A 27,402-nucleotide genomic window follows, 5' to 3' on the forward strand; every position below is an offset into this window, starting at 1 on the left:
CTCCTCCATCTTCCATCCTGAACAATGTCTGTGGGACAGGAGAGCCAGCATTGGGGAAAAGAGGACAGGAGCTGGCAGCTAGGATTTAGCTTCAGATGTGTGAGACTCAAGAATGCAATGTGCATACCAATTAACAGATCAAATTCCCCTTTAATGTTGCAGAACCAATTTAAGTTGATGTGATACTGTCCGTATTGTTGGTATCATGGAATATATCCCATTTTTAGCAGAATGCACTCAGTTTTAACTGTTTGCAAGTCATGATTTTAATTTCAAGCTATTAAAGATACTGAATAGCTGGCCTGAATGAGCAGCATGTTCAGTGGTATGAATTCTTTCCATCTGTTCTCTGAGCAGTAAACACTTGCTTTTGATTCAAACAGGCTGGTGACTACTCAGGCGCAGGTGATAACCCAGACTTCAAACATCTGCAGGTTCTGCCACCATCATATCAATGGTAAAGCTGGGCTTGTGTCCACTGGCTTATTGTGCTGCTGGACTCCCAGTTAGGGTTCTGCCTGGATCACTCAGCTCCTGACCTCATCACTGCCTTGGTTCAAAAAGTGCTGAATTCCAGAGGTGATGTGAGAGTGTCAGCCTTCATTCAGTGGGAGAGAACCCATTCCTTTAATGTAGCAACTTGTGAGTTTGAGCCTTGCTCCAGAGATTTAAATTCATAATCCAGATGGAATGCTGAATGCGATTATGAAGTGCTCTGTTTCAAATTGGAACTCACAACATGTTTGTCTCCTTTGCAACCGAGTGTTGGCAAGTTCACTTGTCAGTTATTGCCTGACACTGAGCTTCATAACTTACTGGTCTGATGTGAAGCTGATGTTCAGAGATGGCACGTGGAATGAAATAGAGGACAGCCATTTCATTATTAGCATACACCTCGACTTCTTCAGCTTTCACACAGAGGGGCGGCACGGTGCTCAGTGGTTAGCACTGCTGCCTCATAACACCAGGGTCCCAGGTTTGATTCCAGCCTTGGGCAACTGTCTGTGAGGAGTTTTCACATTCTCCCCATGTCTGCGCGGGTTTCCTCCGGGTGCTCCTGGTTTCCTTCCATGGTCCAAAGACGTGCAGGTTAGGTGAATTGACCATGCTAAATTGCCCATTGTGTTAGCTGCATTAGTCAGAGGGTGAGTTACTCTTCGGAGGGTCATATGGACTTGTTGGGCCGAAGGGCCTGTTTCCACCCTGTACGGAATCTAATCTAAGGTTAGGGCTGCCCTGCCATTTAATTATAGATTCATGAATGTTTCCTGGGTTTCATTTCCTTTCAATTTACCAAGCTTTGTAGTCCTTAGCAATGCCTTCTGAATGTTTTGTAAGTCTGCAAAAAAAAATTCCTGATATGACATTTCCTGTAAGTGTTTGACGCTGCCTTATCAATTATCTTGCCTACATCATAAGAACAGAAGTGTGACTGGTCACTATGAATGCACAGTATTTACCATTCTTTAGATAAAGAAAAATACCCTTGACCAACTGGACAACATTCAGTGAGAATTGTCAAGCACACAGTGCCAGGCAATGACCATCTTCAACAAGAGAGAACCCAGTTGTGTCCCCTTGACATTCAGCAGCATTGCCATTGCTGAAATCCCCCCATTATTACCATCGTTGGGGTCACTGTTGATTCAGAAAGTTAACTAAACAAGCCATATGAACTCTGTGACTACAAGAGCAGGCAGAGGCTGGGAATTCTACATTTAGTGGAACAGACTTAGCTGGGTCAATAGCAGCAGAGGGGTATCATTCATTTAAAAGCAATATAATGATATGTTGGATTGAATGCTGTTCAAGAGCAATTTGTTATCTTCTGTTTCGTTCTGAATGCATTTCTTCCACAGAGAATTCCGTCCTCAATATGGAATGCATTCATTGAGACACTGTTGACTGAATCAAATGGCACGGTTTTATGTTGTGTAATTGCTGCAGTCTGTCGCTGCAAATTCCAAAAATGACATGGCTTATGTCCTCCTAAGTGCTATTAGACAAAGCTAACCAAAGGTGTGCAGACAAATAGGCATATAGTTTAACATTTTTGAAAAGCAGAGTAAAGCTTTAAAGACCACTATTTTAAACTAAAATGTAATCCCCAGACATCAGAGAAAAAAAAGACACTATGAGGACACCATCCAATTGATGAATATATATAATTGATTTTAATTTCTAGTCATGAGATTAACATAGTGTTGTAGCCACGATGATGTGACGTTATTGTGTCCAACTCTTTACAATCAAAGGAGCTTGTGTCCTGTGTACAGCATTCAGAGCCAGGAACCGTGGGTTGAATTGTGATACTTTAACCTATTGTGCCAAAAGGTGTGGTGCTGGAAAAACACAGCCAGTCAGACAGCATCTGAGGAGCCAGAGAGTTGACGTTTTGAGCATTAGCTCTTTATCAGGAATGTCGGGGGCTCAAGGGGGCTGAGAGATAAATAGAAGGGGGTGTGGCCTGGGGGGGGAGATAGCTGGGAATGTGATAGGTAGATGAAGGTGGGGGGGTGAGATGATGGTGATAGGTTGGAGAGGAGGGTGGAGCGGATCGGTGGGAAGGGAGATGGACAGGTAGGACAGTTCAAGAGGGCTGAGTTGGAGGGTTGGATCTGGGATAAGATCGGGGCAGGGGAGATGAGGAAACTGGTTAAATTGACATTGATCCCATGTGGTTGAAGGGTCCCAAGGCGAAAGGTGAGGCGGTCTTCCTCCAGCAGTGTAGAGGTCCAAGGCACTAAAGGATCCTTCCATATCTGACAGAGCTTTTCCTGCACTTCCACACACATCTACTGTGACCATTGCTCTCGATGTGGTCTCCTCTACACTGGGGAGACAGGATGCCAACTTGCAGAATGTTTCAGAGAACATCACTGGGACACACACACTAAACAACCCCAATGCTCTGTGGCCGAACACTTCAACTCCCCTTCCCACTCTGCCAAGGCCGCCTCCACTGCCAGATTCTAGCCACCCGACGCCTGAAGGAAGAATGCCTCATCTTCCACCTTGGGACCCTTCAACCACATGGGATCAATGTTAATTTCAAAAATTTGCCTTGCTGAGAATCTTCTTACCTGCACCCTCAAATGAGTGACTCCGACATCCCGGAGATCATGATAAGTTTTGGGTATTTGAGTATATAGTTTTAGCCAGTTTATCAAAAGCACCTGTTTATTTAAGGTACTGGTTAATACAAAGTTTGCTTTGCTTAAAAAGCCAAAAGTACGTGATTAGATACCTTCCCTCCTGGCCTGCTCTTCTTCCTATGATCTCTGGTCAGTTCTCACCTTTAAGTAGGGTTCCTGTAGGTGCCATTCTGTACTTGATAGGTCTGGAAGTGAAATATTTGAAAAATTAAAATGAGTATGCACACTTCAATTTCACAGCTAAACTTTACAGCCTTCATATAAATACCCTTCATCACCATTTGCATTAGGTACTGTAAAGGACCAGTCAGTGTGATCCAATGTGTTTTTTCCAGAAACTTCTTACCATGTGATTAGGGTCTAGAATCACTGCCTAATTGTGTGATGGAGGCAAATCAAAGATGGCTTTCACGCAGAAACTGAATAATTAGCAGAAGGGGAAAAAAATCCAGGGAAAGGGCAGAGGAATGGGAATCGGTGAGTTGCAGAAAGCTGGCTGGGGCATGATGGTCTGTAAGGTTCTTTCTCAATGGTTCTCACTGCAGGTTTCACTACTCACCCTCAAAGTATTGGTTCGATTCAGCCAGATCTTAAATAACTGATACTCTGTATGTTCCTCATGATGATGGTAATTAAACGTTAGTAACATAGGAACAGGACTAAGCAATTCAACCCCACAAAACATTTCTCACATTTGATTAGATTATGCCTGATTTGTTTCTTAACTCCATTCACCTGCCTCGTTCCAATAATCCTTTATACCTTGCCTAGTAAAAATCTGTGACTCAGTTTTGAAATTTCTAATGGACCCAGCCTCAACAGCTTGAGAGGCATATTCCAGATTTCGCTAAAACTAGGTCAGCAGAGTAACTCGGATCGCCTCTGTTTCCCAGCCTTGGTCAGACACAGTGATTAAGTTTTTTTTAGCATGTAGCTATATGACACTTCAATTAACAATGTAGTTAATTGAAAGAAGGCAGACTTTCATTACTTACTAATTCAGAATAAAATAATAAAACACGACATTAAACATTTACATGAGTACAAGTATAATATTTAAGAATGTACAATAGCAGGATGACGAATATGCAGTTTAAAACATTCTTCGTGTCCTTGAGTTGCCATTTTTGAACCTGATGCTATGGCTGTTTAGTTGCAGTCTTTATGCCCTGCTACTGCTGAGGATATAAGATTTCAAAGTATGTATTACCCTGGATCATTTGAAATACTGTACTCTATTGGAAACATGCTGCTCTGCAAACCTCACAATTTGATGTTAGTCCAGACAATTGTGTGTCTGAGGAATGCATTGTTTTAAGTAATAGTACATTGTAAGAAATATCTTTTGGATTCTTCAGTGCCAGAATATCCCCACACAGTTTCCTGTGTCAAAGGAGATTACATAAGCAATGTCCATATAAGGTAAATGACCTGTAGGAGGCAAACTCACATGTCTCACTGCTCAGCTGACCACTGCAGCTATCTCAAATCAGGATATTTTCCTTCTTTAAAAGAAAATCTTCATACATTAAAGATCTCCGGCATTAAAACAAGATGATGGAAATTCAAAATTTATAGTCTATATTTTACCATCACCAGTATAATATCCATTCATAGAATCCCTATAGTGTGGAAACAGGTCCTTCGGCCCAATAAGACAACACCAACCCTCCAAAGAGTAACCCACCCAAACTCATTCCCATTACTCTACATTTGTCCCTGACTAATGTACCTAACCTACACATCCTTGAACACTATGGCCAATTTAGCATGGCCAATTCACCTAACCTGCACATCTTTGGAGTGTGGGAGTACTCCGGAGTACCGGAGGAAACTCACGCAGACACAGGGAGAATGTGCAATTCCACACAGACCGTCACCCAAGGCAGGAATCGAGCCCAGGTTCCTGGTGCTGTGAGGCCACAGCACTAAGCAGTGAGCTACCGTGCCACCCCTTATACTCCTTTTATGCAAAGAAATTCTTTCTGACATGAGCCCTGAATGACCGAGCTTTAATTTTACAGAGTCTAACTTGTTGAAATCCAATTGATCCTGGATAAATTACACCTGCTGTAGCATTTTGATTAGAAGATAGGATTCATCTTGGTAGAGACCACTAATAGCACTGTAACAAGCAAAACACTTGGATTTATTCCATTCAGCCATCACATCTCCTGTTACAAAGCTCTACCTCCTTCCTTGGAAGCACCAGCCCTACTCTTCTCCAGTGCTCCCCCACCACAGAAATATTTGAAATGCAGATTTCAAAACAAAAGCATTTCACTGTGGGACTGTTTCCCTGTAACCTGGTGAAACTGCAATGGGTTTACAAACGGAGAGATAGAAATTGAAACTGTATGCACACATTAAGTCTGCTGTACAAGTAAAACTAACCTGATTTCAGTCTCTCCTTATCTCATGCTTATGGTTCTTGCCAACTTGAGGTATCGGCCTACTTTTCTGAGTGCCAGGCACACACTGGCTCAGGCATAAGGTGCTGCCTGAAATGAATGAGGCCAAATCTTTTAAGATCAATGCCATCTGAGTTTAATTTTGATTTTGTGTTTAAATGGATACAAAAGGAGTATTGTCTTCAGGAATTTCTTGGTTTCATAGCCAGAAATTCCCGATATAAACAAACTGGCTGCTTGGCAGAGGCCCATATGTTGGCAGACTCTGAGTCTGAAGCAGCTTTTTCAATAATGCTTTTTTTTTAAATAGCAGTTTAATCATGGTCATTTTCAATCAGGAATTTTTCTGTCAAGGCTGTCAAGTTTAAACTCATTAAACTGACTGGGACTCACAGGCACACTGGTTCTGTTGTTACTGCTGGTAATAGCTTAAGATATTCTCAACATAGTCATCTCCCGAGTTAGACATCAGTAATATGTTAAGCCCACTGCACACTTCATCTGCTCTGTGTCTGAATATTTGGGTTTAATCTTCAAGGGATACATGCATCACAGAAATGAATGATTTCTTTTTGAGCAGAAAGTTAGCAGCCAGGAATCCTGAGAAGGGAGGAATCTTGTGAGTAGTTCAGTGTCACTGTACTTTTCAGGTAGAAAGCTATTTCCTGAGATCTCCATGTCTGAGTATGTCTCAGTGTTAGACTGCTGGGCTGTCAAAGTAGGACACTTTGAGCCTTGCACAGGTAGAGAGTTTGGCCATTGGTATTTAAGAGCCTGTGGATTGACTAGGAGTGTGTCAATGTCACAGTGCTCACTTTGTCAATGTGACTTTTCACTAAGACTATGGGCAGGATTTAAAAGAGAAGGTGGGGATGGAGTGCCAATGGCGCCACCAGTTTATCTGTCATGGGGGAGACCGGAGAGCTGCTCACCTCACTTACTCGGCAGCGGTGGGATTCTCTTTACAATCGATCCCCTCAGGTCCAATCTGAGGCCGGCAGCTCTATTGAACTGTACCGCAACTCTGGTTCAGAGGTTACTGCTGGAACCACACTGAGGGCGGTTACTAAGTCCAAGGTCACAAGTGGGAGATGGCAACCAGGAAGTTGAGGGGTGGTGGTTATCTTGAGGAGGGGGTAGTTGTCTCAGCAGCAGTGGCAGAGTGCCGATTGTCAGTGGGATTAAGTACTGAGTGCCTTTGAACAAGGACCCCACAGGATCCTCCAGCAGCTCCTGAAGTTGTGGGTGTGGGTGTGGACGGTGACATGTGGTTCATGGGGTTAGGGGGCATTGGTGATAACACTATTTGGCATTAGGCCATGCCCATCACCAACCCACCTACGTCTGATCTGTTTTATAGGAAGGGGTGACGGCATTGGGCAGGCTACTGGCCTTTGGGCTAATTGAAGCTAATTAATGGCAGCTGGAGGGATAAACCAAGCAGGTATGCCAGCAACATTGGCCACTTGGGTTGGCATCAGGCAAGAGGGCTACTTCCTTGAGGGTGCCCTATGCCAATTTTAACCTCCCCAACATCCCCCACCCCACCACCAAATTGGTGCACTTTAACTCTCCCCCACCAACCTTGCAAGTTTAGCACCTCCACACCCATCACTCTTTTGCTGGGACCTACCCTGCCAATCATCTTAGGTTACCCTCAGTCTGGTCTCTATGAGCTCCTCTTCCTTAGGGACCAGCTTTAAGCCCAGCCATGATTACTACATCTTTACTATCTTTACTCAGAGAGTTCCTTGGATGCTGCCTGACCTGCTGCGCTTTTCCAGCAACACATTTTCAGCTCTTACTCAGAGAGTAGTAAGGATATGGAATGCTTTGCCTGCAACGGTAGTAGATTCACCAACTTTAAGTACACTTAAGTCGTCATTGGACAAGCATATGGACGTACGTGGAATAGTGTAGGTTAGATGGGCTTCAGATTGGCATGACAGGTCGAGGGCCGAAGGGTCTGTACTGCGCTATAATGTTCTATGTTCTGTGTTCTATATGTACATGAACCTTTGGTTACTGGGACTTCAGAGCTATGGGCCGTCTGTTTGACTGGCTGCTCTATAAATAGAAACTTACTGCCCTGAAAAGAGTTTGAAGTCTTGTTTTTAACCAATGAACATCCTGTAACACGTGATATTATTGCATTGTTCCTTCAAGTGGCTGGATAGGAAACCCCACTGTCTGAAAACTTCTGCCTCTGATGTTGAAATAGTACTTTGAGAATAGAGCCTAGACTGTGTTCCTGTGTTATACTATTGGAAAGGACTGAACACCTAAGATCGAAAGAGGGAGGTATTGAGAATTGCATAATACCCATTGCTGCTGTTGCAATGGTTCCAGTGCCCACCAGACCTTTTTAAAGGGACCAGAAAAAGGGCTCTCAGGGGATTCTGTCCCATCAGGACAGTTGTAACCCCAAGTGTTCACCGAGAGTGTTTGTGGCTATGTCCAGGGACTGGAGATGGAGTGCAGCTGCTTATGAATGTGACCAAAAGGCTGAATCTATTGGACAAAAAGGGATGCAGTAGGTTCTACAAATGAAAACAAGTTTGTTAGAGAGTGAGATTGACACGGCGAGAGTTACACGTGATGAGACATTTCTGCAGGAAGAAATGTGACTTCCTGCAAACTGTATTCTTGTGTCAAATATTTAAAGCAAGAGTTATCTGAAAAATGTGTTACCAGCTTCTGAATTATGTTGATTTTATTTGGTTGGCAACAGTAATAGTTCTAAAAGATGGAATGTTGTTCTGCGCTGGTGTCAAAGGGACTCCTGGCGTTTTAAAGATTTCAGTCTGTACAGGAGTGTTAACATCTCATCTCACCAAAAACACAAGTGCAGATCAGAATACCGCAGAAAATAACTCATCTCCTGACTCTCCAAATCCTGTCCATCATCTACAAGGCACAGTCAGGAGTGTGATGGAATACTGCCCGCCTGCCTGGATGTGTGCAGCTAGAACAGCACCCAAGAAGCTTGACACCATCTGGGACAGAGCAGCTCATGTGATTGGCACCACATTCACAAACATCCATTCCCTCCACTACCAACACTCAGCAGCAGCAGTGTGTATTATTTACATTAAACATTGGGAATGTCTAGATTTTGCTCTGAGGGTTTCAGTCTGTGACAGTGTTCCAGGAATTTCACTGATATTGTTTCAGTAATTGAGTGTTTATTTCACTTAATTCTGATTTAAATATGTTTGAATGATGTAAGGCACTTATTTAAAGTTCCAGCCTAGAACCAAATAATTTATATTTGACCTTTTTAGTTCTGTTCTATCCTATACTTAGTTAATGACTGATACAGGCAAGATATCTTCACTGTCTTAACCACTGCATTTACCAGAAAAGTCAAATAAAGGATTCAGAATGCTTTATCATTTTTAAGGAAAATGATGTATTTGTTTTGGACCTTTGCAGTTTATAATTATGAAAACCTGCAAGCTGAAGCAAAGGTATAGGATGAAAATTCCCAAACAAATTTCTGCTTATTCTCGTGTCTGTTCATGGGATGTAGCAAAGAGCAAAATGACCCACAGGGAAATCAACAGAGTTCACCTTTCAGTCAGTGCGTTTTGACTTTGGAGCACCGATCTGGCAGGGGTATTGTCCTATCACCTATTTCCACAGCATCGAGGCAGTTTGATGCAGCTTGCCTAATTAAATCTGGCCAGTAATGAGCCTAACAGGTCATGAGGTACATGCAGGAACAACAGCCAGCCTGGCTGAGAGAGTGCGCCTGGTGGATGCCACAAAAGATCATTCCTAACTTACTTTAGTTGAACCTTATGTAGCATATGGAATGTAGGGTGTCTCCACCCAATTTTAACCAAAATTGCTGAACAAGGTCCTCAGAATCTGAGTTGCGTTTTAAAAGAAGTCTAAGCACATGAAACAGGCAGGTGCTTTAGGCAACCTATGATTGGCCCTTTTCAAAATGGCTGCATCATTGAGATGGTAAGGCTACTGATATCATATACAGACCATTACTGTTGCACTAACATCAGACTGCACACATTAACATCGTCCAGTTCTGAAGAAGGACCTAGGATGTCAACTCTGCTTTCTCTCCACAGATGCTGCCAGACCTGCTGAGCTTTTCCAGCAATTTCTGACTGTGTTTACATTTTCCAGCATCTGCAGTTCTTTGACAATTTTTAAAAAACGTCACCCATGTGACACATTTTGGGATGGTTCTGAGAGATGTGACTCCTGAAATAGAAGTTCTTTTCTTAATTCTTAAGCATTTGATCTATGCAGACAAGTATCAAATGAAACTGGTGAGCAAGTTTTTATTCAATACCAAAGAGCTTGAAGGAGAAGCATGCTTTGTTCATAACATCTGTAAAAGATATTACAAAAGCATTTAAACTCAAATTTTGCAGCATTTGCAATAGTGTTCAACTTGTTGCCAAACAGCATTTTCCACTCAATAACCTTGTATTCGACTTAATATTTACAAAATGTATTCCATGTTAGATCTACAGGATGAGGTGGAAACAATTAAATTGGAAATTACAGGAAATGCAAAAGAAGAAAAATGCCCATCTATACACTGAATTGTTAGTTCATAAGGTTCTTTTACAAAAATATACTTCTTTTGTAAAATGTGTGAACAAAAATGTAACAATATTTGACTTGAAGACTACAAAATTTGCAAGAAAATTGAACTCGCCCCATTTTTCTTTTAATTGGTTATGCGTTGAGGATATCGCTGACTAGGCTCATTCCTAATTGCCCAGAGGGCAGTTAAAAGTCAAACACATTGCAGTGGGTGTGGAGTCACAGGTAGGAGCAACCAGGGAAGGACAGCAGATTTCCTTCCCTAAAGGGCATCGGTAAACCAAAGGGGTCTTTAACAATGTTGATTAACAAGTCCCAATACAGCTTATTCCATTTTCTAAGTATCTTAATGTTTACGAAGTACATTCTATGTCAGGTGTAGAATCCAAACATAGGGCATTTCAAACTGGAAATTACAGGAAGTGCAGTCGATTTTTTTTTTCCGTCTATGCACCGTGTCCCCTCTCAGGTGCCTCAGTGAATTTTTGATACTCTTGATTTGTGAAATACAGTCTTTGGAAAGCACACAACCCCAGAGGTGCTACAATTGGAACCCCTTGGTGTGCTGTGTCTGAAAAGACCACCACAGCTACCTTTCCCAATGTACCTCTACAGTATCTGCTCCAAGCTTTACTTAGTCCATCAGCAGATAGTTCAGAATGTTAGAGTGTGCCAGTTGCTAACAATTGGGTGAAGACAGTTCTGTGCGCTGGAAAACCAGTAAGTTCAGGCAGATCAAAGGGTGTCTTTCATCGAGTTGATGGTCCTCCAGCCACAGTTGATATTTGGCACTATGTACGTTCCAAAAATAGCCTACGGAGCACAGAGTCATGCAGCTACTTGGGATTTATCTCAACAAAAACGAAATATTTAATCTCTCTCCAGATCTTCAGCTTAAAGAACCATTTCACCATGAGGTGACCAACAATCTCTTCCCCATCACTGGCGATGTTGTGGGCAACATGTGAAGGAAGTGAGGTTCAGGAAGGATATAACAGGGAGGACCTTTCTCATCACCAGCCAAACTATGTTTGGAACTTGTTTGTAAGTTCTGTTGGCGAGGCATTCTGCCAAATCCCGTCTAATCAGGGAGTATGCAAGAGGATCTATCTTCTCCTTTACCCACTGGGCCTCAAGAACAAGGAGGTGTGGAGTCGAGTACACGGCACCCACCACCCTGTCTGGGCCCTTTCAGGGCTACTTTGGGCTGTTTTCTCCTGGAATGACTGAAAGGGAGGGATTGAGGGAGATAACAGTCAGGGGCTCAGTTGTTAGTGCTGGTGCAGGTGGAGGAGAAGGTGGTGAGGTGACCCGAGTGAGTGTGTAGGCACCATAGAGAGCATGCAGGGCCTTGGAGACTGGGAAGGGAGAGCACAAGTAAAGGAAGAGATAGCATGCTGCAGTGAGAGTGGTAGAGCTTGAGCCTTGGTGGGAGGTGTGTGCAGTAGTGGGGATTCAGTGAGCATGAGGTAGCAAAGAGAAGATAGTGGCACTTACCCTGACCGAGCTGAGAAGCTCACTGCCCTTCGTTCTGTACTGCTGGCCATTCCTTCAGACAGCTGAGACCCACATTTGGACCAGGCCAGCTGGTTGGCTGGCTCTGTTAGTTAGGGAGAATGAAGACGTCTCTCCTCTGTACCTTTCCATCCACTATGTCGCAGTCTGAAACACGGGGAGCCAATCTTCCTTTGCCTGCCATGTCTGGGGACATGACATTCATTGAGCAGGGCAGCTTTGGAATGTCAGTGCTTGTTCAAGTGCACAATGGCCCTTTAAAGTTCACACATGTGCTAGGAATGCCAGTCCATTCAGGAGAGATAAGGACTTCTGAGTGCAATGAGCTGGTGAAATCAGGCAGGCATCAGAAGAGCAGGGTACCATGGGGTGTGGTAGCTAATGAGGTAAATTAAAATGAGACCCTTTGAAACTCAACAGAATTGACACTTATCCAAAATGTGGCAAGATTCTGCTTCCTTGTGTTTTAATTGGGGCACCGGATGGCTTTATTAATCCTGACTCTCACAATTGTATTTAATATTAAATGATTATTAATGAGTCACACTCTAATGGTCCATTTCAAATAATCGCTTTGAAAATGTGTGCATTGCACCTTACCATTGAACTGTCAAAATTGAGTGTCACTTTACATTTAAATACACAATCCTGTCAGGTGATTGGATATTTACTGTGCTATTTTAACTCTATTAGTCAATGCTGAAATCATTAATACCTCAATATGATTGATGTAGAGCGAGGGGAAAATGGCTAATTTTAGTTTGTTATTCAGGGCTCAACAGTCTCACTGAAATCCACTTCTTAAATGTGACTGAGTCAGGATTAGTTACTACAATAAAACCAAGAGCTGCGGATGCTGGAGATCTGAAGCCCAAGTAGAAATTGAGGAGAAATTCAGCAGGTCTGGCAGATCTGTGGAGAGAAATCAGAGTTAATGTTTCGAGTTGTGAGCTTTCAGCACTCTGAAGGAGGGTCACAGGATTCAAATTCCAGAAATTTTCATTTTTGTTTGAGGTTAATTGCCAAGTGCAGTAGAAAGATTATGATCGCAGAAGTACTCTTGAGTTAATGACTGGATATCTTCCCATATTAACTCAGCTAACTCTCACTGTGGGACTTGGTGTCTACGTCTTCTGTAAAGAGAGGGCTCTTGTAGCATAGTGGCAGTGCCTCCATCTCTGAGCCAGGAGGTCTGGGTTCACATCTCGCCCACTCTGAGACAGTTTGCTTAGAAATGCCTCCATGTCTTCTGCTTTTCAGTGTTAAAATAACTGCCAAAAAAAAGGTGATTCAAAGAATATTAAATTTAAATAACATGCATGATCCTCATAATCTGCACAAAAGTGTTCATGAGATAAGGCAGAATGTCTGATTCGTGAGGGCAATTAAAGAGTGGTGCAGGGCTAATACTCCAATGATTCTAGAGAAAATTGATGAGGAATTTTCATCAATTTTGGAGATGGAATGTTTGCAGTAGGTATGCCGAGTTTCCTTGTGAAGAAATTGACAAATATGGATAATACCTTGTAATTAGCTGTCCCTCTTTAAATACAGTCAGGGTGGATCATTTTCATATTAATGAGGTGATGTTGTTATCTCTTCTGTTAATAATTTGTTCTCTTGTGTGTAATGCTAAACATATTCCTCATAGTGTGTAATGGTGTTTGGGTAATGGATTCTAAGTGACATTTTCTTAAAAATTGAATCAAAGCCATCCAAATAATGTTAATCGAAGAGACAAGTCAGAATCATTATCGTGAAGCCAGTTTACTATAACAGTCATTTATTTTGCTCTCTTTATCCTGCAGCAATTGAATCACCCCAACATAATTAAGTACTTGGACTCATTTATTGAGGACAATGAGTTGAACATCGTTCTGGAGTTAGCAGATGCAGGCGATCTCTCTCAGATGATTAAGGTGAGCAGAGTACAGCTTTTACCAAGTCAAGTGTCAGAATTATCCTTGGGCAACTTATCAAGATGTTTCAATGCTGAAAAAATGGCACTAACTGAGTGAACACATTAGTAGTATTGTTCAGTTTCTGCAGGGATTGACAAGAAAAAAAACTGAAAATGCTGGGAATCTGAAACAAACAGCAATATCTGGAAATCAACAGCAGGCTAATTGGAATCATAAGCAAAAAAAAAATTGTTCTTATATAGCCCCTATAATGTTGAAATAAGACCTAAGGCACTTAATAAAATCAAACAACGTTTAACATTGACCCACATCAGGAGATTTAATGGCTTGGGCCCAAAACTATGACTATAAAGGTAGATCAAGGAGCCTCTAAAAGGACAAAGAGAGATGGAAAGGTTTATGGAGGGGAGGCTGGAGTAAGTGAGGGCAGGTGACTTTCTGACTACGACTGATAGATCAGAATAGAATTAGGGAGTGCCGTCTATTAGCTTTAAATTAATCCCTTGTTTAATTGTATTCAGATGGTGGGCAATAACTGATGGTTTTTGTTTTATCTTCCATGGTTTGTGGGCATCACTAGCAAGGCCAGCATTTGTCCACGTCTAATTTCTCATAGTCATGATTTGGAGATGCCGGTGTTGGACTGGGGTGTACAAAGTTAAAAATCACGCAACACCAGGTTATAGTCCAACAGGTTTAATTGGAAGCACACTAGCTTTCGGAACATCACTCCTTGATCAGGTGATAGTGATGAAGGAGCGACACTCTGAAAGCTAGTGTGCTTTCAATTAAACCTGTTGGACTATAACCTGGTGTTGCGTGATTTTTAATTTCTCGTAAGCTGAGTGACCTTCAGAGGGTCATTGACGATCAACCACATTGCTGAGGTTTTCAGTCAGATGTTGGCCAGACTGGTTAAGGATGACACATTTCCTTCTCAAAAAGACACTAGTGAACCACAACGGCTTTTACAACAATTGATAATGGCTGTCCTGGTCACCAGCTTCTTATTTCAGATCTGTTAATTACATATGAATTTGACCAGTTGCTGTAATGGGATTTGAAACCATACTGCCAGAGCATTAGCGTGAGTCACTGGATTATCATGGTGCCACTATTTTACCTTGTTTTTGTGCAGATTTGAACTGGCTGAAAGTCTAGTAAGTGGATCATGAGGTGTACAATATGTACCAGGTGTCTCTGTTCAAAGACTAGGCTCCAGTTCCATTCTTTTTTGCCTAGCTATCTAAATTATAACACTATCCCACCTAGTAGGACAAAAGTGAAGAGGCATTGAAGGAGGACAAAGGTTTCAGAGTAAATTGGAGAAGTATGAGGAGATATCGCTTATCTTTGGTGCAGTCACATGTGCTGCACCTTTAGTAAGAGCCCTTTTGGTTCTGCAGCAGGGCTGCAAGCCTCGAAAAGAAGGATTCAACTATTTACTGCTGTTGACATTAGATGCCGATTTGGGAAGTGACAACCTGTTCAGGTTAGAAGAGCAAAATTAAGTTGCAGAACTCGGAGTCATACTGGACAGAAACAGATCCTTTGGCCCAACTCATCCATACTGACCCGGTTCCTAAACTGGATTGATCCCACTTGCCAACATTTGGCCCATTTCCTTCTAAACCTTTCCTTTCATATACCTGTCCAAATGTCCTTTAAATGAAATTGTACTCGTTTCTACCACTTTCTCTGGCACCTCGTTACATATACTCACCACCCTTATGTGCGAAAACGTTGCCCCTCCGGTCTCTTTTTAATTCTTTCCCTTACCTTAAATATATGCCCCCTAGTTTGAATTGAATTGAATCTGAATTGAATTGAATTTGAATTGAAATGAATTGAATTGAATTGAATTTATTGTCACTTGTACCAACAAAAGCTTTGTCTTGCCTACTGGATTCAATAGATGGGAGGTTGACTTTTGTGATTGTCTGGGCCAAGTTCACCACTCTCTGTAACTGTCTCCGAGCTTGAATGGTACATTTGCCATGCCAGTAGTGATAATGCTCTCGATGGTGCACCTATAAGAGTTGGCAAGGATATTCGCTGTCATGCCAAATTTCCTCAGCTGCCTGAGGAAGAAGAGTCGTTGTTCTGCCTTTGTAACCAGTGCGACCACATGAAGAGTCCAAGAAAGCTTGTTGTGGATGATCACTCTCAGGAGCTTGACACTCTCCACTTGTTCCACCTCTGTGCTGTTAATGTGTAGAGGGGCATGAGTAACATCACGCCGAAAGTCAATAATGAGTTCCTTGGTTTTGCCAGCATTGAGAGCTAGGTTGTTCTCATTTTTCCAGAACATCCGCCTCCCATCTGTAGTCTGGTTCATCGCCATCTGAGATTTGACCGATTATGGTGGTGTCATCAGTGAAGTTGTAAATGGCATTAGTCTGGTATTTGGCGACCCAGTCATGGGTATACAGTGAGTACAGTAGGGGGCTCCAGTGTTGAGTGTTTGTGATGATGAAATAATGTCCCCAATCTTCACTGATTGTGGCCTGTGGATCAGGAAACTGAGGATCCAGTTGCAGAGAGTGGGGCTTAATCCAAGATCACTAAGTTTAGTAACCAGTCTCGAGGGGATAATAGTGTTGAAGGCTGAACTGTAGTCAATAAGTAGGATTCTTACGTAGCTGTTCTTGGTGTCAAGATGTTCTAGGGAGGAGTGAAGGGCAAGTGATATGGCATCTGACGTGGATATGTTGGTCTGATAGGCAAATTGGAGTGGCTCAAGAATAGTGGGGAGGCTGGAGTTGATTGATGCCATGACCTGCCTTTCAAAGCACTCATGACCACCGAAGTTAGGGCCACTGGCCGGTAGTCATTGAGACATGCTGCATGAGCTTCTTAGGCAGAGGGATGATGTTGGCCTCTTGAAACAAGCAGGGACAGTGGTCTGCTGCAGGGAGAGGTTGAGAAGAGCCTGCCAGTTGATCTGCGCATGCTGTGAGTGCAAGGTACTCCGTTTGGTCCCATTGCTTTCCTTTGGTTCACACGAAGGAAAACTGATCTGACCTCTGATACAGTGACTGCTGGAATGAGTTCGTCAGGACCTGTCAGAATAGGTGTTACCTCTCTGCCGAAATTCTGCTCAAAGTGAGCATAGAAACGTTGAAACAATCTGGGAGGGATGTGTCATCGTCTGCTATCTTGCACTGTCTCTTTTTAGAACCTGTGATGTCATTCAGTTCTTGTCGTAGTCGCTGGGTATCTGTCTGGGTCTCAAGTTTGGACTCCCCTGCCCTGGTAAAAAGACCTTGGCTATTCACCTTATCTATGTCTGTCATGATTTTATAAACCTCTATAAGGTCATCCCTTGTGTGCAAGGACTGAAGAGTCTAGACTTTTATTTTGAGAAAGAGATGTTTGACATTGACTGTCATTTTCTAGTTTTCTTTCATTTCTTTGTGTAGTTTGCCTGCATTGATTTGGAATTTTATAGAAGTATTTCAAAACCTAAGCACATGTCATCAGTTGAAGAAATAACCTGGAGTGTTATTTAAAGATATACAAATGCAAACATTGCATGTCAAAACTTCAGAACAGCCTTTTGGAGTAGTCTGCCCTTAGCTGATGCTTCCCCCAACAATAATTCCATTTGCTAATTAGCTTTTGAGAGTTTTCCATTCTGGCTTGAATCCAGGTGCTGCAGCAGAGTGTTCAGGAACAACAGGTTTCACCAAATGTAGACCTAAGTGAAGGTGCCTCATGTGAGACCTGAACTTGTGTCAAGCATCTTCTGAGTCATGACCTCTTGTGTCATTGTCGTATTTCATTCTGCTTGATTCTGGTGGTCAACTTTGGTTTTTCGCATTGCTTTGAGGATGGATTTGTATTGTATGAGTATCATTGGCTGTGTATGTCATACACAGACTGTGGAAACCCAAAAGCATTTTCCCTGATCAATGGGGGCATGCATTACTAAATGTAGGCACACTGAACAAACCTGGAGAGGTTGTTGAGAGATCCAAGTGGCCAGTTAAATAATGCAAAATGGTGTTACCTTGATGGAAACCATTAAACAATGGACCTTACACCTTTAGAAAATAGAGCATGGGCTCTTTTAGGTTCATCGTCGTTAAACAAATATTCTAACCCAACAATTGACTTTGTTCAAAGTTTCTGTCAACTCACTAACTTTTCTGCAAATCACTAATCCTGACGAAAGATGAATAGGAAAATTTATAATGATAAAACATACTTTATGATTGTAAGTATTGATTACCACTTTGCTTAGCCCTGCCACAAGAACCAAAATATTAAGGGGAGCACTGTCTTTAGTTATTATAAAATCAAACGTGCAAGATACGATCACAATCTCAAAGGACATGACAGAAAAGTCCCTGAATACACTTGCAACAAAGATTCATGTCAACAAAGAAGGGAACTTAGCAATTTGTTTATATGGACTTTTCCTTCAATTGAGCAGTAATTCTGTCTCCAAGAAGTTATATTTTATTTTTTATTTCAGTGGATTTGATGTAATACCTGCCAGATGCATAATACATTGAGCTTCAGGCTCTGGTTTCTGTTCAAGAGCCACCAATTCGTTCATGCAGTGAGCTTCATGTGGTGGTTTTAGGAAGGCTGAGGTCCATTCATAGTATTAAAGATGTACAAGTTAAACTTGCTTGACCTTTCGCTTCTTATCATGTAATCAGGAAAGCTAGCCTTTACAGTCTGCCCTTGAAAGCTTCACTGAAGTTTGTTGCTGTTTTAAAGCTACATTTTCCACCAAGTGTCTTTCCTGTCCTGAAGATGCTGACTCATTTGAGCCATAAGCTTCTTAAGAGCCTCATCCCATTTGTGCCTCATCCAAGTAACCGTTGCTCCGTATCTTTGCATTTGAACAGATAGCTGATTTTCACCTGTCATCAAGTGATGTTTACATTATACACATTTCTGCAGGGATTGATGATTGACTACTTCTAACTGAGAATTATAACTGATTTCTTTCTTGTAGCCCATGGACACTAAGATTCCTTGAGGTACTCTGACTATGATCACAGATAAGATTAAGCAACTTATCATAGAGATCAAAACAGAGGTACCATTGTGTGGGTTTTCGTTTCATAATAAGCATTTACTCACGGAGTTGGGTGTCAGGGGAGGGTGGAAAGGAGAGAGTTATTACATTGCAACACTATTACTTGGTAGCCACATAACTGGCTAGTTCACCTTCATGTATTGCCATTGTCACTGTCTGGCACACACATGGTTTGGTGCCAAACACTCAGGACATTAATATTCTTTGGTGGATCTGAACATTTTATAAAGAGAAAGTATTCAACCCGTCTGATGTCAAACCTTCTGAGCAGAAGCTAAAGAGCGACGAAGCATCGATTATTATGCTCTTCTTGAATTGCATCTGTCATTTTAGTGAGCAGTGAAAGTATTATCAGTCTTTATTGAATGCTAGAAATTTATGGCTGGTGTAATTTAAAAGCCAGCATAAAATGTGACAAGATTGGAAAGTGTGTTCCTTTGATTTTTATCATAAAGAGGCACATCTGTGTGAATTCATATGCGATCTACAACGTAAGTGTCATGTGTAATCTGAAGTGAGTGAGCAAGCATTAATATTTTATCTTGATGTCACTGTAGAATTTAAAATAGCACTCCCTGTCATTGTATCCCATATGGATCAATATCCTCTGCAGATACTCCATGGACTGCTACGATAAAAAATGTTTTGTCCTTTGATGATGAATGATAGAAGAATCTGAGTGTGGGAATCATCTGAACTATCACAAAGACAGTCAACAGAAATCAATGTTAACATTTGTTACACTATGTATTAAGACCGTTCTAAAATACAATAACTAACAGCTTAGTTCTGATGTTAATATCTAGTAGATGCATAGGGACTAAAATGTTCACTGTGTTGGTGGGTAAGTAAATAACTGGCAGACTCCGATCATGAATCAGTGAGCGCAATCTGCCATTCCTGTCCATCAATGCACCCCAACTACAATGCAATATTGTCTGATTACTTCTGTTGCTACAAAGCACTGATCTTATGCAAATCAAGGGTAGACTGTGTGGGAGGACTAGTTCTGCTGCCTGCAATCCCAATATTTGGGATTTGCATATTCTCCTGATTCTGTGCAACCTTTGCTATACAGTGGGTTACCTGAGGAGTGCGTCTACTGCATCTGCAGCGAACAGTGTTTAAAGGGCTGTATTAACCATTTAACAAGCTTTCTTCTCGCCGAAGCACTGCCAAATTCGGTGTTGCTCATGTTGAATGAAGCAGGCTGAAGGTGGTTCATCATATTTGATGTTAAAGGGCACCATGCTACTGTATGGAGGCAGAGAGCTGGCAAGGTGAAATCTGTCAGCACCATCCACAGAACCTGGTTGTAAATGTATAAGAACATGGCAGACTGAAGAGAGCAGCCAAATTCAGCTAATAACTTATTGTACCAGGGTTTTCAAATCTGCTGATTTGTGCTTATTCCTGTTATTGTCTTGGAATCTGTTTAAAATGAGTGTGATGTTTTTTATTTGCTTCTGGGATGTGGACATGACCGCTAAGGCCAGTACTTACCACCCATTCTCGGATTGCCCTTGAGAAGTTGCTGGTGTGCCGTCTTCATGAGGTTTGGTAGTAATGACACCACAGAGCTGTTAGGAAGGAGTTCCAGCAATTTGACCTAGTGGCAAGAAAGGAACAACAGTCTATCTCCAAGTTAGGATGGTAGGATGGTGCGTAATCTGTGGGGGGGGGCGTGAGAATGTGGAGCTGGTGGATCTTCCATGGAGCTACTGCCTTTGATTTTTTAAGGGAATTGGAGATTGCAGGTTTGCAACATGGGAAGCTTTGTAAAGACTATTGAGTTTTCGCTCCTCAATAGCAGGTAAACAGACTGCCAGGTGAAGTAGGAACAGCACTTGAGGCTTTTACCTCACTCTTAAATAATTCAGTGATTTTACTATCTAATAGCTGACATTGCACCAGCCATTTCGGTGATCTGTGTGTCATAAAGTTGTAATATATATATAATCTTTAAGTCCACAACTGTTTTTTTAAATCTGGGATTTTTGTTAAAAGAAAATGCTTTTCAATGAACCAGGAAACTGTTTTAAAATGGCTGCAGAGGCCACCAGACATACAAGACTTGCCAAGTTTTTAAAAGCCTCTGATGTAGATTAACAGGAGAAGTGTCTGGACCGTGCCCCTGCAGAATTTCACATTTGCCATTATACGTGATTTAGGAAAATAACTTTTAGGTAATAAACAACAGCTACCTCATCTGCAGGAACAGCCAGAGACCAAGGAAACCCATTATGTAAAAGAATACCGAAGACTTCCCTATTTGTCTCAGTTGCATCTTGGTAGCTTTGGCAATGGGAGAACTCCTGTATTAATATTAATTGTTCTCATTGTGTGCCAATAGAGAGCTATTACACGATTGAAACTCCCCCTTGTGAAAGGCAATGTTTATAGACCTGAATGATTGTTACAGAGGGAGCATAACATGAAAAAAGGTATGCCATGTGAAATAGTAACAGTAGCTGTCTCTCAATAGTTTTCTCTTCAGGCTGTGGCTCCATCTCTGTGATAAGTTAGAATACATCACAGCGATGAAGAATTTTAAATTAAAAGGATCCTGAAGTTCCACAGCACCAAGGCATATAAACTGTAGGGCTGGGGTTTAGGAGAGACTGTCTCCAGAACAAACGTGACTAGAACTTTAAGACCGTGGAATATATACAATGTTCTAGTCATTGAGTTTAACATTCTTTCACCATCCCGTGCCACCCACTCTCTCTCTCTCACACGTTTCCACGTTGTAAGTAATCTGGTCAACACACACACACACACACGTCTATAACTTGTTCTCCTTTGCTTGCTAGTGTGCCTGAATGTATTGCATGTTTTATAATAGGTTTTATCATTTTAATAAATTTTATGTTTTACTTGAATGAATATGGGATAAAACTAATTCATTAATTTTGGTTATTCAAGAGATAATTCTGACATTTTTCTTCATATAGCTATACACATGGTCAAGTACACACTGAATTGGTAAAAATTACATCTTTAAAAAAAATTCAATCTTTCTTATAACCAATCTCAGAAGAGAAAAGAGAGGAGTTTATTCCCCCCTCCAGATGTTGTCGTAACAAATGAGAGCCCAGCTTTACAATCCATGAAATGACAATGGCTCGATCGATTTGTCTGAGACTGCTGTCATTCCAGTCAGCAACATATGCTCAAATGTTGGCCTTCTCCCCGCACGGATATTTGATATTGGAATATGAGCAATAGCAATTCGCTAGGAACACCTATGGCTAGTTTGTGATGCACAGTGATGCCAACAGTGTGGGTTTGATTCCAATACTGGCTGAGCCCCAGACAGCAACAAGAACAACGATAGCCTTCATTCTATAATGTCTATTATTATATTCCCAGCTGAAGTTGTTACTGGACAGGTCAGATCCTAGACTGAAATCATATATTGGTCATGTTTTGTTTGTTTTGGTTTTAATGAGATGATCTCTTACAGAAACACAAACATGCAAAGTTGCACATTTGATTTTAACAATAAAACAGAAGTTTATTAAACAAAACAAATTAAGATAAAATAAAATAAGTTAATCTATTTCAATATAACCCAACATAGCTATAAATTCTATAGCTCCCCAAAACATTGACTTAATGAAAATAAATATAGAATCTTTATGACTTATTGGATTTCAGCAGCATCATAAGAGATAATGATTAGATTTATTACAGTATGGAAAGAGGCCCTTCAGCCCAACCAGTCCATACCGACCCTCCAAAGAGTAACCCACCCAGACCCATTTCCCTCTGACTAATGCACTTAACACTACGGGCAATTTAGGATGGTCGATTCACCTGGCCTGCACATTTTTGTACTGTGGGAGGAAACCGGAGCACCTGGAGGAAACCCACGCAGACACTGGGAGAATGTACAAACTCCACATAGTCAGTCACCGAAGGCGGGAATTGAACCCGGGTTTCTGGCGCTGTGAGGCAGCAGTGCTAACCACTGTGCCACCGTACCGCCTCAGTGACTAATGACATTGTCCTCATGAACTTAATCTCTTTTCTCACCTGTGCTAATTTCTTTCAAGTGAGTCTGTAAGGGTATTGCTTTATAGGTAACATGTCCCCCACATGACCATCATGTACAGTCTCAGCCATTTTACTTGGCTTGTTCCCACAAATCAGTTTTTCAGTTAACTCCTGTATTGGTTAGTTTCTCTCATAAATTTGAGATATAATTGGTAAGTGTTGGTTCTTAATTTTAGTTTATCAAATTTAATTTAAGTGGTACTCTCACTTCACCTCTCATTATATATTACTTCAAAAGGACTAATCCCTGTGGACTCATTAGGAAGATCCTTAATGACGAATATTAACAAAGGAATTCAATGTCATTTTGAAATTCGTGACAATAAACTCTTCAAATGTTGCCATTACCTTTCCAGTGTACCTGGAGATTGCGGGTTATAAGTTGAAAATGTACATTTTTAAAAATTCTCAAACTAGTCAACATTTTCTTGAAAATTTGATCCTTGCTCTGATTCTATTTCTTTGTGTAATTCACATCTTATTAAACATTGAACTGAGCTATCCTCTGACCATTTTTGCAGTATTTTTCCTTAAAGTTACTGCTTCAGGAAAGTGTGTGGAAACATCTGAAACTGCTGGTTTGCATTCCTGGTTTCAATCATGGGTCCTTGAAAATCTATTAAGACCTTCTTGCGTAGTGGTTCCTCAAAAGCTGGTATTGAAATTAAAAACACAGGGTTCATTGAGGGGTGGGTTTTCCTTACTACCTGACATGTATAGTGTGCTTTGCAAAATTTGACTACATTTTTCTATAATCTTGCCCTCTAACATATATTAGTATTTTAGCCTGAGTTTTTCTAATACCTGACTGACCTTCCATTGGAATTTCATGAGCCACTTGCCAGATTTCATTATGACAATTAGATAGAGATGTCTTGGAGGTTTGGGAGACAACAGGTTGAAGCTCTGGAACATATGATAGAAACATATTTGCACCCAGAGAAGGAGCAATATTTTTAGAAGAGAGTATAATGATAGAAGCATGTTGCAATTATTATGCACAAATGTGGAGCATATTATTCATGGAGGGTAGTGTCATAGATAAAAGGGTGCACTCAGGTGATGTCGCACGCACTTCGGCTTTAATATCAGTCTGCTGGTTGAGTTTTCTTTCCTAAAGATGTCTGGGAGGTTGGACTGATCAAAAAAGACATCTCATCAATTTCATCTGCAATACAGAGTGGTATGGAAGTTCATGCTACCATGTACGGTCAAGACATTGAGGGAGAGGCACCTCTCATTCTGGTTAGTATGGCAGAATGATTGTCTTGCAGCACACGAAGCCTTCAGGAATTCAAGGGGAACATTTTATTCTTTGACCAATAATTTCCATCCCATTTTCTTGAAGCAGGCAAATTTCCATGTAATTTTACCCTTCTCGTGTGCTGAATTCCCTGATTATAAGTCAAAGCGTTCAGAACACAGGTTTTATATTTTGACAAAGACTGTCTGCTTTGAGAAATGTAAGCTTGGAATGATGCATTGAGCTAAAACAACCCAGCAAAAATGAAAGTATGTAAGTAGAGAAACATTCATAATTAGAACATTGCAGAGTTTTCCCACATCAGTGAAGGACCATGGAATGAGAGGTAACCTCTTGTAGAAATGTACTTGTCTGCTGTGGTATATGTTATTGTGGGTAAACTACCATCAATTCAGCTATTTGTAAAGAAACCTCACAATCAAATACTGAAATAATTTTAGCTTTATTAACACTCCTCAAATAAACAAGTATAAACCTGCAACCCAATTTAGCTATTACCTGATTAATGGTGAAAACTGACCAGGATTTCAACCAATAGTAGTTTGTCTCTGGCAATTTCCAGGGTTCAGTCCTCCTGCAATGATATTCTTCGAAGTTCTGCTGCTGAGTTGTTCTGGTGTTGGATTTTTGTACAATTTTCTCTCTCTCTCAAGCAGTGTGTTTATTGATATCCTATAGATTCTTTCTTCCCCAATACTGCTTACATTTTCAGAGGCCTCAACTCTGCAGCTTGCCTTGTCATCAAAACTAGCTCCTCTATTCCTTGTTACAGACCACATTTGAAGTATTGTGCGCAGTTTAGGGCCCTATATCTTAGCAAGGATGTACTGGTCCTAGAGGAGGTTCATGAGAATGGTCCCAGGAATGAAAAGCTTAACATATGGGGAATGTTTGAGGACTCAGGGTTTATACTCGATGGAGTTTAAAAGGATGAGAGGGGATCTAATTGAAACATACAGAATACTGAATGGCTTGGATAGAGTTGATGTTGGGAAAATGTTTCCATTGGTAAGAGAGCATAGGACTGGAGGGCATAACCTTAGAGTAAAAGAACTGAGATAAGGAGAAACGGCTTCAGCAAGAGAGTGGTGAATCTATGGAATTCATTGCCACAGAAGACTATGGAGGCCAAGTCATTGAGTATATTTAAGACTGAGATAGATAGGTTCTTGAGTGTAAAGGATTATGGGGGGAAAGTGGGAAAATGGGGTTGATGAATTTATCAGACATGATTGAATTGTGGAGCAGACCCGAAGGGCTGAAAGGCCTAATGTCTACTTCTATGTCATATGGTCTTACATTCGGGGTTAGCTCTCTGTTTAAAACAGCTTTTTCCTGCAATTAACCCCTTCAGAATATTGCTTCTGCAGGCAGGACTAATTGCCCATATATCATGAAGCAGCAGATTATGAAGTAAGTATTACCTCCTGTGTTACCTCCTGTGTCTGAAGAAACAGGGGCAGCATGTGGCTCAAAAGTTAGCACTGCTGCCTTACAAGTTTGATTCTACCTTGGGGCAACTGTCTGTGCAAAGTTTGCACATTCTCTCTGTGTCTGTGTGTGGGTTTCCTCTAGGTGCTGTGGCTTCCTCCCACAGTCCAAAGGTATGAAGGTCAGATGGATGAGCCACATTAAATTGCCCATAGTGTGCAGGTTAGGTGGATTAGCCATGGGAAATGCCAGGTTACAGGGATGGGGTGGGTCTGGGTGGAGTGCTCTTCAGAGGATTGGTGTGGACACAATGGGCAAATGACCTGCTTCCACACTGTAGGGATTCTACGATTCTATAAAAATGTAATTATTTTCCTTCTTCGGGGATGCTCAATTCACACATTGTTTTAACTCCAATTTATGCTAATTTCTCATTGTTTCTTTCATCTTAAGAAACACGTTTATTCCAGAGAAAAAAAAAGATAATTCTGTTTCTTTCGATCCTTGTGTAACAGTTTATCTTTGTTGATTTTTCCAATCCATGAGCATTTATTAAAATTCTGAAGTTTACATTGTCACAATATGAATAAGATTGAGGGCTCAATTCTTTATATTGAATTGATTGATCTCAGTGAAGGCAATCAGCATGTTACAATTGACTTGAACATCTATGGGCTGGGGCCTGAAAATATTGGCTAGTTGTCTTGATTGCTAGTCTGTGATCTCTATTAGAAAGTGAATGCTGAGTAAATCCAGTGTAGGTGTGATATTCCTATAATTGTTACAATCCTGACAGCTACTGGCTACTTGGTGTATAATAAAGGATTGCTGCTAGCCACAGAAAGTTGTCCCAATGTGAGTTAGCATCTTTGGGCAGCTGGAGAGGCAAATATGAGTAGATTATAATAACCTTCAAATTAGGATTGATCAGAATCTGTGGCTGAACCTTGTTGTATTTTAGCTAAGTGCCAATTTCGTTAAATTTCATGAAGGGTTTCTCTCCGTGAGGCACAGTGAAATCTCTCACTGTATTGTCTTACCTTCTTTGTCCCTATGGTAATACTCTTATCCAGTTCCAGCTTGATTTGACCTGACTGTTGCCCAGAAGAACTCATCACTGCCAGGATATGCCATGTTTGACTGTCATCTCTGGTGCCACCTTCGACAGAGCGTTGTCAATCTGAAGCTGCCCTGCATGGTTTGTGACATTTGCCCTGCACTTGGCAGAGAAGGGGCAGCTGGCACCTTGCTTTGTTAACATGAACCTGGAACTCCTGCTGGAAGGGGTATTGTGCAGGAGGCCAGCCTTTGTCCCCCCAGGTCTCACAGTGGAGGCCATGATACAGGCGGAGGTTAGCACCTTCGTCACTGCGATCTCAGGTGTCTGGACGAATGCACAGTGCCATGGGAATAAGGTCAGTGACGTTCCCCACCCCGCCAGCGTGAAATCCACCATTTTCTCTCTGCAATCTCATACTCACTCGCCTGCATACACCTTCCACTGAGGAGCACACTCAACCACTCTCATTCTGCAACATCTTCACTCACTCGCACCCACAGTCGACACCGCTAACCCTGTATAGTCTCTGTGCTACCTACTCACTCACTCACCACTTTACCCCCTACCTGTTCCAGTACAAACTGCTGTGTTGCCCACTTTCATCTTTCTCAATCCGGCCCTTTCTCTTATAACAGCACAAAGCTACCTCATAGGGCAACAAGAGCCCAGAGGAATGGAGGGCTGCCTTATATTCAGCTCCTCACCCTATGAGGAGGTGATGCTGACTGACTCCATATTCGAGCCTCTGGACTGATATTGGAGGCCACCTGTCATTGACTTTGCACAGGGCCTTGACTAAAAGCCATCTCCCTTGACGATTGACAATCCCAAGGAGCTTCCTGGCTTGGTGTCTGTGCTAAATGGCAAGGCCAGCCAGAAGCAATGTGAGCTTAGTACCTCTGGCTGAAGGACAAAATACAGAAAGGCCAGGCAGGGCAGGGGCACTCTGAG

General features: G+C 41.6%; 1 protein-coding gene across 7 annotated transcripts in view; it reads left to right on the forward strand.

Moving 5' to 3' along the window:
* The window catches only part of nek6 (NIMA-related kinase 6), a 339,425-nt gene that overhangs the window by 218,345 nt on the left and 93,678 nt on the right, over window positions 1-27,402 (forward strand). For all 7 annotated transcript variants that reach the window (XM_072565784.1, XM_072565783.1, XM_072565781.1 and 4 more), the window contains one exon: window positions 13,468-13,578. In XM_072565784.1, the coding sequence (XP_072421885.1) occupies window positions 13,468-13,578 (111 nt within the window). The remainder of the gene's footprint in view (window positions 1-13,467; window positions 13,579-27,402) is intronic.

Source organism: Chiloscyllium punctatum, chromosome 49, assembly GCF_047496795.1.
Source record: "Chiloscyllium punctatum isolate Juve2018m chromosome 49, sChiPun1.3, whole genome shotgun sequence".
Taxonomy (NCBI): Eukaryota; Metazoa; Chordata; class Chondrichthyes; order Orectolobiformes; family Hemiscylliidae; genus Chiloscyllium; species Chiloscyllium punctatum.